The sequence below is a fragment of the Ochotona princeps genome, chromosome 29, assembly GCF_030435755.1.
Source record: "Ochotona princeps isolate mOchPri1 chromosome 29, mOchPri1.hap1, whole genome shotgun sequence".
NCBI classification, from domain to species: Eukaryota; Metazoa; Chordata; class Mammalia; order Lagomorpha; family Ochotonidae; genus Ochotona; species Ochotona princeps.
This window is the reverse complement of record NC_080860.1, coordinates 14,619,799-14,637,097: the sequence shown is the minus strand read 5'-3', so window position 1 is coordinate 14,637,097 and position 17,299 is coordinate 14,619,799. Positions and strand designations below refer to the sequence as shown.

The 17,299-nt window shown below is 51.6% G+C and overlaps 1 protein-coding gene across 2 annotated transcripts in view; it reads left to right on the top strand.

Annotated features, from left to right (window-relative positions):
- The window catches only part of PITPNB (phosphatidylinositol transfer protein beta), a 53,507-nt gene that overhangs the window by 20,987 nt on the left and 15,221 nt on the right, over nucleotides 1-17,299 (top strand). For both annotated transcript variants that reach the window (XM_058656524.1, XM_058656523.1), the window contains exon 8: nucleotides 13,366-13,443. In XM_058656524.1, coding sequence (XP_058512507.1) covers nucleotides 13,366-13,443 — 78 coding nt within the window. The remainder of the gene's footprint in view (nucleotides 1-13,365; nucleotides 13,444-17,299) is intronic.

The following is a 17,299-nucleotide window of genomic DNA, read 5'->3' as shown; positions in this document are numbered from 1 at the left end:
GGAGTCGGCGAGGGTCTTAGGCTGGTGCGTGATCAATGCACAGGATTTCAAAGAGCACAGCTGGGATAGCAAGTTCAGAAAGGCAGGAGGGATGCTGAGGTGTTTGATGGGTGGCACAGGCCCCACCCTCAGTGCCCCAGTACACACATACATAAATCCTCTTGGGCCCCTCACACAGGAACTGGCCCTCACAGTCTTTGTGTCGGTCACCCCTACTGCCCTCTAAGGGCGCCCCTTAAGTGGAGGAGTGGAGGCAAGCCCAATAGAGGTACTGGGCAGTGCTGAGATGGGATAGTTCTTGTTGCTGAAGGGGGTAAAGCCATCCAGGCTGTCTGGCTCCTGCTGGCTGTCAGCCTAAGAGTTTGACTCCGTGGGTGAGGGTGCAGCGAGCAGGTGTGGGCTGAAGAGCTCCCCGTGTCTTGCCCAGCACAGTTGTCTTAAGAGATTTCTTGTGAACTTAGAGTTCTGTAAGGAGAGAAAGTTTGGGTTCAGGCTGATATCCTTGTTCCACAAGTAAAGAAACCGAAGGCCGGGTAAGCCTGTTTTCTCAAGATCACTTAACTGGTGCCAGCATGGAAGCTCTAGCTCCCGGTCCAGTGCTGTGCCCGCTGGCTCGCTCTCCCCCAGCGGAAGGCCTGCCTCGCCAGTCACTGGCAGCTGCGGCTTGAGCCTGCCCGCCGGGTTCTGCCCTGCTCGCCGTGACCTGGGGTGCTGCTCGGCTCCCCACCTCCTGCCTCTGCCCAAAGCCCGAGTGTCCCTCCGGATCTAGGTTGATCTCACTTCCTGCAGGGCAGTGTGGCATGAGCCTGGTGTGCCTGAAGAGATGAAACTACCCAAGTGAATCGAGTGTGTGCCATGCTGGAATACGAGGTTAGCTTGATGTCAGTTTGATAACACCTCAGTTGGTAAGAGGTGCTGAAACAGGCCCTCGCGTTCGTTGCCTGGGGGAGTTTAATGTGGGTGGAACTCATCCCACGGAGTTGTGACTCTGTTCCTTTCGACCTGACAAAATTCTGTTTCTAGGATTGACTCAACTCAGTGTGTGGTGACAAGTGTACAAGCCCAAAGATGGGAAATGGCCTGATGTGTGGAAGTTTCTCCAGGTGTCGGGGACCGATACATCCCTAGGATGAAGTTCGGCACAGTTGTTAGATATGCAGAGAACTCTGTTCAGGATAAGCTGGGGTGTCCTGTCCTCCCAGCTATGTCTGTCTCCGGTTGCTGTGTAACACACCACAAGCCTGGTAGTCTGGGAATGTCAGCCCATCTCCTTTGCCATAGCTTGTTGCTTGGAATTAAGTCCGTTCCACTTGTACTTAAGAGTGTGGTGTCTGGACCTGCCGTCCCCCAGCATCGGCTTACGGGCTTGACAACTTGGAATGGGAGGTTAGTAACTGGCAGAGCAGAGGTGGGTGGGGCTGTGCCTGGAGCCTGGTCTCCTGGCACACCTCAGGGAGGTGGGGTGGGGATGAAGAATGGGGGCAGAGCCCTGTGTCCCGGTGACCCTCGTCGGCCTTGTCCCTGGCTCACGGGCTGGATGATGGGTGAGGAGGGTCTCGTGGTCAGGTCTGAGCCCTGTCCCGCCTATGCAGCCACCTGTAGGCTCCTGCACACTTGAGCTGGGACGCCATCTCAAGCAGGCCCCTGGCTGTGCTGGGGTCTGTGACGAGGGTCTGCCTGCCTTTCCTGCAGGGCTCCTGTGTCTGATGGTGACATCTTAGGAGCTGGGGCTGGTGACCTGTGCACTTAGGAATATAACAGGGTGAGTAGGTGGCTGTGCCAGTGACCTTGGCGATGCGCAGCTGCGACAGCTCCACTTTCAGGTCATCCAGCTGCTTCAGCAGCTCCTGCTCCTTCTTGCCGTGGAGGTCCCGAGCCTTGATCTTGGCCATGACTGACTCCGCCGCCGCCGCTGCTTCAAGGCAAAGAGCTGATCTGGTTTTTCTTGAGTGAGTCAATTGCCTTTTTAAATGGCTGCATTTTCTTTATCTTATTTGCTTTGAAAAATTTTTTAAAATTTGAATAAAATTGAAAAGTATTTAAAAATTAGTAATTTTGATGAGTAGTCAAGTTTTGTAAGAATCAGGACTAATGTCCTAGCACCATGAAGCTTGAGTCTTGTAACTCCACCTGGTGGTCACGTTTTGTCACTGCAGGTGGTTTTAAAGGAGTGGCAGTTACTTGTATGGTTTAATTGAGCTTGGCTGTGGTGTGGCTTCTATATTGATTGTTGTAGATTTGCTAGTTTGGGGTGTCTGTGTGAAATGTACCCTGCAGTATGTAGAGGAGTTTAACTGAGTGGACACTTTATCACATTTACATGACTCAAGGGTGGTGTGACCGCCGTAACTCCAGAAACAAGGCTTGTTATAGAAGTCCGTCGGGATCTCGGAAGATGGAGATCTCTTTGTGGAGATGGTACATACATACATAGAGAAGTGGTTTGTCAGGAGTGTCGTTGGTTATCTAGGGGGCTTGGTTCTTGGTCATTTTCTGTTGGCCTGCCTTGGCCTGCACACTGCACTGTCTGGGATTTCTGCATTACACTGTATCCACCATACCAGAGCAGCTGTGTGGAGGAGAGAGGTGGTGTTGCTGAGATCTCACGGGAACAGGCAGCTGCTTCTCCCGGGGCTCCAGCTAGGCCCTCCCCCCACCCTAGGGCCGCTCCCCAGCAGCCTTCCCCACCCTGCCCGTCTGTGCTGTCCCCAAGACCCTGACATGGAGTGGGCTTAGCAGTAAAGGTTTGAGATGAAAAAGAACCTTTTCTTTTTCTCAGGTGATAGAGGAGAGCCCGGCGGTCTGTAGGCGTTGGCGTCTTTATCCTCATAGCACGTGTATGGAATGTTCTCTTGTCCCCCTTCAGTGCGTGCGGGCGATGTGTGCACGCTGAGCCAGCGGCTGCTGCTTGACCCGTCGCCTTGTAGAAAGGCCAGGGCAGCCCAAGACGAAGGATTGGAAACGCCTGTTGTTGACGCAGGGCCATGGTGAATGCTGGGGGTGCAGTGGGGGTCCTGCGGCCCCCAGGCCTCCCCCGCGCACGCCAGCCAGTCGGGCAGCTGCCATCTGCTTCTGCTTTCTCGAAGGTGGAGCCTGGAATCTAACCCCTTCTAACCATCCCAGCGCTTTGGCTAAGTAGCTCTCCATGATTTGTATACAGAAGTTATCTCCCTGGAGAGGGAGGGCCTTTAAAGTGTAGGCCTAGCACACACCATTAACATCTGAGACCTTCCTTTTGGAAATAATCTGAAATAAAATGAGCTTGCTTTTTTTTAATTGGAAGCACGTTTTAGGTATTTATGTGAGGCCAGCAAGGGCTGTGTCTGCCTCCCTCTGGCACGTGCTGTGACCGCCCTTTGCCAAATGGTGATTATTTTGTTGAGATGTTAATTCAGGATGTTAGGGATGGTACCGAATGACATCTGTGTGTGACACCAGGCGTTACCAGATAGCAGTGAGATCAAAGTATTTGGAAGGTGTAGTTCTAAAACATTCATTCCATTTTAAAATGTAGCAAATTGACAGAATGGATGGTGTGTTTTCTTGGATGGTGAGTGGGTTTCCCAAGGGAGGTGTCTCACAGTCAGTGTTGATGCCGTCGTGGGGCCGTCACACTGAAGATGGTGTTCCTGGAAGACAGGCGAGCCAGAAGCTCATGCCCCGTGCAGATTGGGGGTCCTGGTGGGGTGTCCCCTCCCTGGACTTCTCCTTACAAGCCTGCTCCTCGGAGAAAGCTCTCCGATGCCCTTGCTGGCACTTCCTGCCCCTTTGGCCCGCTGCGGCCCAGGTCATTACTCCCATGCCCGGCACCCTTACCTGCCCGGGCATCCAGTGCCCACGTTCTGCTGTCCTGCACCTCTCCTCACTCGGGGGTGACCTGCTGTGAGCTGGTGGTGCTGTGTGTTCATGGAGCTGCGCCCTCTGCCACTCCGGGGGCCGGCCCCATGGGGCCTCACCTCCCTCCCTGTGCCCCCAGCTGCTTTTCCTGCCTCAGCTCGGGCAGCTTGCCCTGGGGGGACACTCCCTTCCACGGGAGTCCCAGTGTGGGCTGGGTCTGCCCTCCGCGTCCGTGCTCTGGACATCCTGCGGAAGCCAAGAGGTGGTTCTTTGTTGAGCCCGGAGGAGCTGATTATAGATCTTGTGTCTCAGGACCTTTTGTTAGGCTCCAGGCTGAGGATTAGCTTACTGTGTCACAGCACTGGCCCCAAAACCTCATAGTTTTAAGGACGGAAGAATCATAAAATGTAAACACCAGGATCCCATATGACCGCCGGTTCTAATCCTGGCTGCTTTACTTCCCATCCAGCTCCCTGCCTGTGGCCTGGGAAAGTGGTTGAGGACGGCCCAAGGCGTTGGGACCCTGCACCCAGGTGGGAGACCTGGAAGAGGTTCCTGGCTACTGGCTTCGGATCATTTCAGGTCTAGACACTGAGGCCGTTTGGGAGTGAACCAGCAGATAGAAGAGCTTTCTGTAAATTTTACCTGCGTTTCCAATATAAGTAAATAAATATTTTAAGAACTACTTTCCTTATTTGTAATTCAGTTACACAGAGGGAGAAACAGATTTTCCATCCTCCAGTTCACTCCCTTGCTGACCACAGTGGCCACGGCCAGGAGCTTCGTCTGGGTCCCCCATGCGGGAGCCAGGACCCTAGCGGAGAGCTGGACGGAGCCGTGGAATGAGCACTGCAGGCGACAGCTGTCCACACTGTGCCACATCAGCCCCCTGAAGTCTTTAGATTAGCCTTTCCTGTTCACATGTGAAATGTGATCCCTAATGGAGTCTCTTTGGAAAAGGTTAACTCTTGGGTCACTCCTGTGGCCTTGCTGATCTGTCAGTGACGGGGAGGTGCATTTCCATCTGGGTCGGCCCCAGCTGCACGTTCCTCGGGGCAGCGGTGGCCGGGGCCCCGTTGGCTGCCCTTACGGCATGGCAGCCGCCTGTGCTCCAGGGGCCAGGTCGGCTCCAACTGGGGCTGCTTGGGCGGTGCGGCGGCTGCCCAGATCTTCAGATCTGAAAAGGGCCTCTGTGCAGTAGCAGTCCGTGGCAGAGAGCCAGCCCGGCCTGCGGTGGCCAGCTGCTGCTGGGGTGACGTCCAGGGAGGGAGCAGACACTGGCTCCGAGTCTAGTGCCTCTCCCGCTGGCCGTTCAAAGGAGCCCAGACATTCACTGCTCAGGTTGGCTACTTGCCCTGCTCTGAAGTCACCGCGCTCCAAAACCTGAGTATCTGCATGGCAGATAGGGGAGCTCGCAGCCTGCTGCTGACTCGGTGCAGGCGTGGAATCGGCGCCCCTTCCGGAAGAATTAGTCCACGTAACCGGTTTGGAGGTAGCAGTTGTGTGGTTTGTTTTTGTGCTTAACAACTTGCACTGTCCAATGCTGTCCTGCCTTTGTTAGCACACCATTGTCAAGCTGCTTTGTAGGAAGTTAGGTGTTCGCCTTGACTTAGATCTTCACAGGAGGTCTAAGTAAATGCCTGCGAGCAGGGTTCCTAGCAGAAAGAAATGTGGACGTATTCCCACGGAGGCCTTCTGTGGTCAGGTACTGTGAGAGCCCTGCTCAGTTAGAGCGCCTGCCCGGTCTGTGAAGACAGAGTTGGGTGGCACTGCCCTCTGGTGGAAAACTAAGACACTGCTTATTTCAAGAGCCCTCAAACCTTGGCAGGGATTGTTAGATTGCCGTTACAAGTCTGGGAGAATAACTGTTCAAACAAAATAGTTTTTCAAGGGAGCCCATGACTGACTTTGGATTCGTTCCTGATTCCTTACGTGTCGTAACAGTAAGAAGATGGCGGCATGCAGGTGGTGAGGCGGGGAGGTGCTGCTGGAGGTGCTTGGGGAGGGGAGGGTTGCAGTGTGAGTGGCAGCACGTGCTGCTTTTCCTCAGCTACGGCACATGTTTTCTACGAAACCAGTGAGAAGAGCTCTAGGCTGAGTTTTTAGAGTGCATCGCTTCACAGTCGCTCCCCGTTTGACTGGGACAGTGCTTAGGAAAGGCTCCCTGGTGCCCAGAAGCAAGCTCTCACAGGTGGTCACAGTGGAGGCATGTTTCGGGAAACTGCTGGAGCTGACTCGGAGTCCAGCCCGTCGGCTTGGCAGCGGTGGGCCTGGCCGGGCCCGGGGGCCACGCCGACCCCTGCTTGCAGGGACATGGAGGGGCTGCACGGCGGAAACAGGAAACGCACTCCACAGAGGGGTCCGGATTCAGGCCACCTCTTGGATAGTGCTTCGAAAGATGGTGCTCGGTAGCTTCTCTCTGGTGTTTGTTAGCTATGCTGAGATGAGGAGGGAGGCCCAGGAGTCAGGCTCTGGAGGGCAGGGAAGGAGTGGCCTGCTTCCTAGTGCCAGGAGTCAGATAAGGAAACAGCTTCATTAAACAGACTATCCTAAACATAGTACATGCATTTCAGGCAGATGCAATTTTAAAATACATGTTGCCAAACAAAGAGCTTTAGCAATTGAATTAATGGGTTAAAACTTTCTTCTTTGGTGTCTTGAGCTGATGAAGTCTTCATATAAATGTGTTCCTGAGGCCTGGCATGGCCTGGCATGGCATAGCAGCTGAAGCTGCCGTGTGTGGTGCTGGCTTCCCACGTGGTCAGATCAGGCTCCCTGCTAGGGGCTGGGGAAAGCTGTGGGCTCCTGGCTCTGCCCCCCTCCCCCCAGTTCCAGCTGTTGTAGCCACCGAGAGAGTGAAACAACGGAGCAAAGACCTCTGTCTCTGCAACTCATAACCGTCATGTAAATAAGTCAGTCTTGGTGTGCACAGTGGCGCAACAAGGTAGTCTGCTGCCTGTGGAGCTGGCATCCTGGTTGCACAGCTTCTGATCCAGCTCCCGGCTCTGGGAAACAGTGGGGGACGATGACCCAAGTTCTTGGGAACCTGCGGCCACGTGGCAGGCCAGCAAGAAGCTCTCGCTGCCTCTCCCTCTCTCTGTAATTCTGATTTCCAAGTAAAATAAATCCTTAAAAATGAGTTGTGAGGAATATATTGCAAAATTACTATAGAAAGGGGATTTGAAAAATTTACGAAAATCCAAGACTAAGATTTATTTATTTTATTGGAAAGTCAGATTTACATAAAGATCTTCTGTCTGCTAGTTTACTCCCCAAGTGGCCGGCACTGCTGGAACTCAGCCATCCCAAAGCCAGGAGCCTGGAGCCTCTTCTAGGTCTCCCATGTGGGTGCAGGACCCCAGTACCTTGAACCATCAACTGCTTTCCCAGGCTGCAGGCAGGGAGCTGGAAGGGAAGTGGGCGGCTGGAATTAGAACTGGCACATGCAAAGCAAGAACTAGCCCCTAGGATACCACACCAGACCCTCCAAATCATCTTTAATTCCACATTTCCATGAGCTTTTTGAAACCCACAGTATTTGTATAAGCAGCAGGCTGGCTTCCCGAGGGTGGAGGGCTGAGGAAGGCCTGCCTGCCCCAGCCGCCCAGCCGCCCAGCCGCCCCTCCTCAGTGCCTGCCTTGTGGCACGCTGCGTGGACCGTAGCAGGCATCGGCCTGCAGCTTCTTTAGGGCAGTTAACTTGTGGCATGACAGTGTTGATGATCTCTGGCTGGGACAAGGGTAGAATGGGGGTGAGGGGAGGGAACACTGTGGAAGAGTGAAGCGTTAGCTCACTCGGGTTCTCCAGGCTGCTGCCACTCCTGCCCCATCCGCTCAGCTCCCACCCGCTGCCCAGGCCCCTGCCCAGGCCCCGTGGAGGTGCTCTGGAGAGCAGAACCGTCACACGGATGGGTCTGACTGCAGCTGTCGGATGAGAGGGCTGAATTCTAGAATGTTTTTGTTCCTGTGAGGTACATTCAGTAACAGAAACTAGGCCAACAAGTTATTGACAATTAGTGGTCCCTTGGGAATCTACTTTAATGAATAGATAAGAATGATTTGTAATTAGCATAATAATTATATGCAAATGAATGCTTCTGAATTGCTCTAAAACACTTCTGAACTGTTTAAACAGCCCTCCTGAGATCTTGTTACTCTATTAATTTGTGCAGCAAATCTTTTTTTCATAGATCATGCAAAGATAAACTTCAGCCCAGCCCCTGTCCGAATGATTATGAATTCCAAGGTGGTAGGGCCTGAATTAATGAGATTTACTTATACTATATTAATGGTACTCTGTGGGAACCTGAGAGGGTGAGGAGTCACTGGGGAGATGTAATTAAAAATAGAGAAGAAAGCTGTTTATTAGAAAATAACTGTTGGAATTAGTTTCTTAAACAAGTTAGTAAATGTTATTTCTCTGTATACCTCAGTCTTTTGCAACTACAAGATTTAATGCAAATATTTCTTTAATGGACCTACCCTTTGGAGTCTGGCTCGAGTTTTGTCAGCTCATTAGTTAGGTGTTTGGCACTCGGGTCAGCCAGGAACACCTTATGTTTTTTGAAGTGCCACAGTACTGGAAAACCAGGGCAGTGCTAATAAATGATATTTGCTGTGTCTCTTCCTTTTTGTTTCCTCCATCCTGTGCCTTGTTGGGAGATGTGATTAGAGGGTACAAGCTTTGCCGAGTTCATGCGACAGTGCCCGAGCCTTGTCAGCTGAGCGGTTGTCATTGAGCTGCTGGAGTTGAACATCACTAACACTTTGCAGCAGGCGCTGGGTAGCTACATCCCTCTGCAAGTTTGCACTCTTGGCCTGTGAAGTCCTCACCTGGAGGGAGGGGGCAGGGTAGATGCCAAGGTGGGATGCCCTGGGACCTAGGAGACACTCAGCTAGATCTCTGGCAACCTGTGCCTGGTTCCTTCAGTGAGCGGTTCCCAGTGTCTGGAGCTCCTCTCGGTTCTTACGCAGGCTGTCAGGACGACTGCTCCCAGCCTGCCCCCTGCCCACTTGCCCATTCATAATCATGAGTTAAGTCTGCGCTCAAGGACATTTTGGTCGATTCAGCACAGATTTCTGTACTTGGCATGTGGAGGGACGGCCACTGTGCTAAAAGATTCATAAAACTAATATCCTTTGTCTTCAGAATGACTCTGGTTTCTATTGAGAGTTTTCTGTTGAGGGCTGTGGTGAGTAACAGATGTACACCCAAGAGGTAGCACAAGTTTTGTATTCCAGTGACAGAAAACTGTGATTTATAAGAATTTAATGAATGTCTTTTGTGGCTGCAATGTGCAGACTTGGTAATCCACTCAGTTACCATATTATATTTTATTTTGTTCTCCAAAGGGTGTCTTGACTTTCACTTGCCTCCTCTTTTGCTTAAAAAAGAATTTTCAATTGAATAGAGTTGTGTTTGCACTCACCCGAGTCTCCTGCACGCTGATACCCTTGTGTTTTTGTGTTGTTCAGGCACGACTCCTGGTAGAGGCAGGTAGTGTCTGGGGACGTCCCACCACCTTGATAATGATGGTTTTTACCAGCCCCTTATCCCGGCCAGGCTCCTGGGCATTACACAGATAATTAAAATCAGAGCTTAAAAAAATTTTTAGACACAATATACCTTAGCAATAAGATTTTATTTTCTACTTTGAAACATGATTTTAAAACCCATGTTAAAAATGCATTTTCTTGGCCTAGTGAATTTGCACTTTTTTTTTTCCCAAGGATTACAGAAAGTGCATAGCAAATTCAGCCTTCAGAATACCCAGGAGCTGAAGACTCAAGTGGGCTACAGCTGTCTTCCCCCACAGTATTCTAAAAGAACTAATGAGATGAGAAGTCTGCAGCTGGTGGCAAGCACAATAAACCGTGAGCCAAGGGCTTCTCTTCATCAGGGCCTCCGCATTCCCCACGGGATCCCAGAGGAGACAGAATCCTAACAAAGCCAGCAGGCTGTCTCATTCCACACTATTGCTCATTTGCAGCTATAATTGGTAGCTGAGGTTGCATTCTGTATGCTGAAACTGTCATACATGAAGGAATATATTTGTTCATTGTGGTAGGGATATAAATCGGGCACTTTTCAGATACGGGAAGACCGAGCTGGATCCCAACAATAAAACTGTAGCCAAGATAACACTGTTAAAAGACAGAAAAAATGTAAATGTTGTAGAGATGGAAAACTCAGGTTGTTAAATCTATACCTGCTTCCTGCTCTTTAGTATCTTGCTGCTTAATTCAGCAGATTAAACATTTACGTATTCCAAGTAACAGGGAAAAAAAAGACACGAAAAGTCCTCGGTTTTGACACAATGCGTTGTCCTCATCTGTCAGGGTTCAAGTGCTATTGTTAGTAATTGGGCTTGGTTATGTTTCCAGTGTAATATCTTTAATGTTTGCTGTTTTGTATTCAGGAAGAAAAGGTGGAGAGAGGGAAGACTTGGATATGTGTGTGTGTGTGTGTGTGTGTGTGTGTGTGTGAGAGAGAGAGAGAGAAAGAGAGAGAGAGAGAGAGAGAGAATACACACCCATGCCTCCTGGGAAGCCTGGCCCCGCCCTGGTGTTTCTGGTCACTGGCTTCTCGCTGGCGTGGTGGCATGTGTTGATACCTTTCACCCTCCTGTGTGGTGAAGCCAGTGTTTGCCCGGGGTGGTGGGGGGTTCGAGTTGAAGTCTTGGGGTGGACGAGCCACCTCCCCTCCATGAGGTGAGAGGGTTTGGGTAGCCTGTAAGCTCCAGTTGACGTCTTGATTCTGTGGCGCTGTGGCTCAGCAGGGTGGGCAGGAGCGGCTGGCCCTGCTCTCGAGGCTCAGAGGAGGACTTTGGGAATAGTACCCAGCAAGGCCTGGAGCTGAGACACGCACCACCCCATCCGCCCCCCATTTTGTTTGGTTGGTGATGCTGCATCCAGTAGGTCAGCCCAGTGGGGAGCTAAGCTCAGGAAAGCATATCAGAGCCGCCACCTGGCTGGCGCTGCCAGCGCCACCACAGGTGCCTGTCACCTCTGCCTTCCTCCAGTCCTCCCTCCAGGGACTTCCACGTGAGAGTGTGGCTAACACTGGCTATGGCTCACACTTCGACGACTTCTTCTTCTTCTTCTTTTTTTTAGATTTATTTATTTTTATTGGAAAGGCAGATGTACAGAGAGGAGGAGAGGCAGAGAGGAAGATTTTCCGTCCGATGGTTCATTCTCCAAGCGGCTGCAACAGCTGGAGCTAAGCCAATCTGAAGCCAGGAGCCAGGAACTTCTTTCTCAGGTCTCCCACACAGGTGCAGGGTCCCAAGGCTTTGGGCTGTCCTTGACTGCTTTCCCAGGCCACAATCAGGGAGCTGGATGGGAACCGGCACCCATATGTGATCCCAGCATGTTCAAGGTGAGGACTTTAGCCACTGCGCTATAGAATGCTCCCAGTTTTATTCCTTCAGCCTTCATGAAAATTTTATGTGCCTTAGGCTTGTGAGTTTTCTTCCATGCGGGGTGGGTGGGCCTAAGGCAGGTAGCTCTGCAGGGTACATCGTCAGTGCAGAGTACCTGCTAACTTGCTAATAAATCCCCAGGTGGACCTCCTCCACAGCCATGGCCGTTGGCCGAGTGTCGGCTTCTTAGTGGTGGGGCAGCTCTTGGAGTGAGCATTTCAACTTTTAATTCCTGGAGCTTCGGTTAACTTTTCCTTGTTGGCCTGCCTTTCCTCCAGCCACCCTTGGTTTTTATGTTCCAGAAGCTTATGTGGGTTCTCCTTAGCACCTCACTTTGTGAATGCAGCCCTCTGCTTGGTGGCCGTTGAAGTAAGATCGAGGGGAATTCCTAGTACTCATTTACCATTGTGAACTGTGGCCTTGTGATCGCCTGTGTAAATGGTTCTTCTGTTAGTCAGAAGTGAGGTTGGTAACTCTGGGGAGAACTCCCACCGACGGACAGCAGTTTTCTGATGACGTGCCCAGGCCAGCAAGGTAGCTGCAGCTGTCCGGCTCCTTGGCAGGCAGCTTGCCCTGGCCCTCGTTCCTGGGCGAAGCTAGAGCTGCTGCACGGTGCGCGTTCATCTGCAAGCGTAAGATCCATGAGCCACACTTGGGGAGTGAAACATCGGACGGAAGATCTTCCTCTCTGTCTCTCCTCCTCTCTGTATATCTGGCTTTCCAATAATAATATATCTTTAAAAAAAAAAAAAAAAGATCCATGAGCCAGCAGTGCTGACCCGTCGAGTGATGGTAGCTCTGGATATTGTTTTCTCCCTGAACCTCACATCCACCCTCGTCCTGGCTACAGTGCTGGCCATCTTGCAACAGCTGCTCTAGCCAGGCTTTCCTAGGACGGGGGCGGTGAAGAGCGCCGGGCCCCTCTGCAGGCAGGAACTCTCTCTAATTGGGGGCACTTTATTCTTTTATTTTGTGTGTATATGTGTTTATATCTATTAAAAATAAATATATATTTAAGATTTATTTGTTTTTATTGGAAAGGCAGATATACATATATAGAGAGAGAGAGGAGGAGTGACAGAGAGGAAGATCTCCTGTCTAATGATTCACTCCCCAAGTGACCGCAGCAGCCAGAGCTGCACCAATCCAAAGCCAGGAACTTCCTCCAGGCCTCCCATACGGGTGCAGGATCCCAAGGCATTGGGCCGTCCTTGACTGCTTTCCCAGGCCACAAGCAGAGAGCTAGATGGGAAGCGGGGCTGCCGGGATTAGAACTGACACCCATATGGGATCCCAGCGTGTTTAAGGCAAGGACTTTAGCTCCTAGGCTACCGCGCTGGACCCTTGAGGGTGTTTTAAACAGACCTGCTGCCCCTCAGCTGCTGTTAGTTGTTGCAGCTCATGTCTGTGTTTTTAAAATCTGTGCTTTAGCTTTTCAGAAGCAATAAATGTTAAGGGAAACAGTTTACATGGCAGTGGAACCTAGAAGGCCCCACCCACAATCTGAGGGCCGTCCCCCTGTTATGTGCAGTGACCACAGCGGTGCCATGGTGCCCGTGCCTTATCTGCCTTTGACAGTGCCATGGCTGTCCCCCGAGGAAGCCGCCGTATGTGTGACCTGTGGCTCCATGGATGAGGGTTTGCAAAGGCCGACCCAGAAACTGGGATCTCGCGCACAGACCCAGCTTCGGGAGCGATCGGGACTGTTGGGGAGTCCGCGGTTGTGGTGGTACTCCCGTCACAGTGGCAGCCCCCTAAGGGGTGTGCGTAGTCCAGAGTCATTGTCAAGGCTGGGATGGCTATGTTTGGCGGGATTTGTCTGCGGAGGTGACCACAAAGTGAGAAATGTCCAGGAAGCAGGTGTTCCGGTGAGGACTGCTGATACTGGTTATGTCAGAGTTGTGCCTGAAGGAAGCTTTTCAGCCAAGGGCGGAGCCGGAAGCTTAGATTCCGTTGCAGCGTTTTCCTGCTTTTGGGCATCACGGTCAGCAGAAAGGGGTCCACTCTGGGCTTGGCTGAGCACGGAGGGAGCTGTCGCGGCGAGTCAGGGCAAGGTCAGGGCCTTCCCTGCTCTGCTCCTGCACTTCTGACTTTGTTTTGCTTTGCAGGACTACAAAGCTGATGAAGATCCGGCATTATTCCAGTCAGTCAAGACCAAGAGAGGCCCTTTGGGACCCAACTGGAAGGTACTGGATTCTGACCTTGCTGACAGGCAAAGTCTTGGCAGGGGACACTCATGACAGGTCCTGAACCTTGAAGAGCTGGTAAAGTTTCAGTGAAAAATAGGAACGGCACAAAAATAGCCTTCTTTGCGATAAAGACTTAGAGCCCCTTGCAGTTGGCCGGCAAGCCTGCACTGCCTTGCCAGAGCGGAGCCAGACTGTCACTTGGAACGCAGTGCTATGCTGATAACTGCTTGAACAGACAGCGGATTCAGTCTTTGGGGACTGTAATGTTCTCTTTTGAGGCTTGAGGCGGTACAAAAATCCGTGCTAAATGAAGTTCATACTTCAAGTTTAGTCTTAGTAAAGACTGAACAAGTTCCCTTCAGCCAAGCTCGTGTCCCCAGCCTTTTAGAAATGGTTACGTTTTTGGGAAGCAGCCTACTGGGGAGCGATCCCCGTGACAAGCAGTTGTTCCTGGGTGAAGAGCACACCTTTATTCGTGCATGTTCAATGCGATAACAAAGTGGAAAGGCAGATCATATTTATAAAAAGAAGGAGAGACAGGAAGATGTTCCTGTGTACTGGTTTACTCCGCAAACAGCAGCAACGACCCAAGCTGAGCCAATCTGAAGCCAGGAGCCAGGAGCTTCTTTCTGGTACAGGGTCCCAAGGCTCTGGACCATCCTCAGCTACTTTTCCCAGGCCACAAGCAGGGAGCTGGAAGGGAAATGGAGCAGCTGGAACACAAACCCATGCCCGTTTGGGATCCTGGCACTTGTAAAGTGAGAATTCAGCCATTGAGCTGTGAACACTGGAGCCTGGGATGCATTTTTTAAGACACATGCTGCAACTGATGGACAGCCTCTTCCACAAGGCTTACTGTCTGTTGGTGGCAGGTGACCGCAGCTGTTTTGACATGGTCAGCGTGCCCGGAGAAGGCTTTCTGCCTGCCCGTCCACCCCCCTTAATTCTGGTTGATTCTCCGCTGGTGTCAGAAGGTTCTGTGGGCCATCTTAGGCATCAGCTGACAGGAAGAGTGAGTGTTATAGGGAGTGATTCGTAGGAAACTTGTTTTCATCTTGCTTCTGTGGTAGAGTGCAGCTGAGAACGCCTCCAGTTTTTGCCCTCATCCCCAGAGAAGCAGCGTGACTCGTGCAGTGAGTAGAGCCAGTGCCAGCCTCCCGTGTGGGCGCCGGCTCGTGTCTTCCAATCCAGCTGCCTACTGATGGCTTGGGAAAAGCAGCAGTGATGAGCCGGATGTTTAGGGTTCTTCCCCCATCATAGGAGACCCAGATGAAGCTCCTCAGTTCAGCGTGCTGCAGCTCTGGCCCTTACAGCACCCCACGGAGTGACCCCGTGGGTGGAACATCCCTGGCTGCCTCTCCCTTTCTGTGCAACTCTTACTTTCAGATGAATAAACCTTTTTTTTTTTTAAATGCCCGGAAAGTGTTAGATGGCACTTACATGTTACAGGAATAAGTTCAGTGTGCGTGATCTCAGTTTACTCTGTTAGACTTGAACATAGCCTCAGGTCCCGGGTGCAGCACAGTGGAGCAGCAGACGGGTGCTCCCTGCCAGGTGCCCTCCTGGGAGTGCTGCCTACAGCCAGGGAGGCTGGGGGGGCGGGGGCAAAGTAGTGATTGTTCTGACATTTTGTAGTTTTCTCAGTATCCACTGTAAAAGAAACGCTGTGTTACATATGATGCATGTGGTCAAATCTGCCCTGTGGGAACGCCCACCGCTTTACAACAGGCACCACAATGGTTGCACACTAACTTCTCTCTACCGGCTGTCTAGAAAATTGGAATATATTTTATTGTGAGTTTAACCTTTTAAAACAGACCTTGTCTTTTATTGTTGAATGACGATTATTTAAAGCTTCAGAAAGGGGTTGTTAGAAATAACACCTTTTACAGTTTTGCAGGTAGTGTGATGGCAGTGTGTTCCCCCCTTTTTTTGTGTTTTAGTTTTTTTGTTTGTTTTGTTTGTTTGTTTCTTTGTTGAACAGTGACTGAAGGAATGCTAGCTCAGGAGGAAACCTTTCCACTCATTTGCATGTCTGGGGTGATGGTGGAGCCCACTTCTGTAGAATCCACTCAAGCCTCTTGGGTAATCTGAAATCTGAAACCGCTGGGGGTGAGCAGGAGTAACTAAACCATCCTCTTCCAGCTGCAGGGAGACCGGTCGGAAGGATGGCGGGGTTGGTAATAACAACGTACGGAAAAGCGGGCGTCTGGTTGTGACATAACCAGCTGTGGACTTGATCTCCGGGGCAGGTCCTGTTTGTCGGCAGCTGTGGAATACCCGGGGAGAGTGAGAGTGTGTAAGGAAGTGCAAGAAATGCATGGTAGTCACAGCGAGAAGGAACAGAAACCCTGTCGTATAGCTGCTGCCTGTGGCTTTCAGCAGAAGGCCACCTACCCCTAGCGCGGAGTCCAGTGTGCGCTTGAGGCTGAGTGCAGGTCCCCTGGCTTCCCCCCTCCCCAGAGTGCCCCAAGCCCCCTTGCTGCAGTAGTACCTGCCTGCACTAGCCGGGACAGGCGGAGAGAAACTGGCTGAGCACCAGGCCCCTTGGCGCAGCTTTCCTGCTGGCAGAGCACAGCTGCCGCATTTTCAGAATGAAAAACTTGGCCAGAGCAGCAGAGGTGATAGTAACAGTTGCAGGGGAAACGGCAAGGTGTTTGCTGTCTCTGGAGCCTTGATCCAGTGCTACTCACAGATGTCTAAGGTGTCGAGGCACAATAGTCACTCCTAGTCACCACTCTGCACTATTTATGTCCTGTACACCGTGGTCAGGCACACCTGTGTGTGTGGAATGTGTAGAGTTTGACCATTTCTGTTACACCAGTACATTGTGCGCACACACACAGGGCACCAAGGCAAGTGTGCAGATTCAGTGTGAATCTACGCAGCTTGTGGCTTGGATGAACTTAATTCTGAGTTTTGGTTCTCCTCTTTAAGATGGGAGTGGTGTTTAATGCTGCTTGAAAGGCGGACAGTCATACAAGGCGAGGGCGCTCCGATGGAGTGATTTTACTGCCCAGATGCCCACCACAGCCGAGGCAGGGCCGGGCTAATGCCAGGAACTGAGAATTCAGTCTCGGTCTCTGCCCTGCGGGTGGCAAGGCCCCAAGTCTGCAGGCCCTCACCCACTGCCCCGTCTGAGCGCGTATCGGCAGGTAGCTGAACTGGAGAACAGAGCACGCCAGGAGGGAAGGCAGGTGGCTGCGTGGTGGCTGCACAGCCAGGCCAAAGGCTTACCCCGAAATGTTTCCAGTAAAATGAAACCGTTGTCATGATCAGCATGCTCTTGTCTTTGAAAATCAGAAGTTCTCCCCTTGCTCCCCTTTTGGGTTGATGAGCTCTCTGAGTGTTTCACCCCATGGTGACCCAGCTACTCGGCCCGGAGGTTTCCCTCCCCGGGCCTCTGGAAATGGTTAGCCACCTGCTGCTGCTGTCGCTAGCCTCAGGGTTGGCAGTGGACTTGGGCAGCTGGAGGGCAGAGGGCCACACAGTTTGCAGAGTCTTTTCTAACAGATATCATGGTCTTGGTTGGGAACAGATTTCCATATTTTCCAAATGTGTTGGCATTGTATGCCGCTGGTTTGGTCTACTGTGTCATACAGACCTTTTATTTTAAGGCAAAACCCCCTGTCGTTCCAGAGGTGTGGGTTTCATTTTCCGCGTCAAGGAGTTGCACAAGCCTGAGCCCCAGAGTTATGTCCTGTTAGTCGGAGTTTGGCTCTTGGTTGAGTAGCCATGCAGTGATAGGAAGGCACTTTCTTGATATTTTTGTTGTTGATTTTGTTGTTGTTGTTGTTGATTTGAAAAGCAGAGTTGCAGAGTTCAAGGTCTCGAACTCACTGGTTCACTCCCC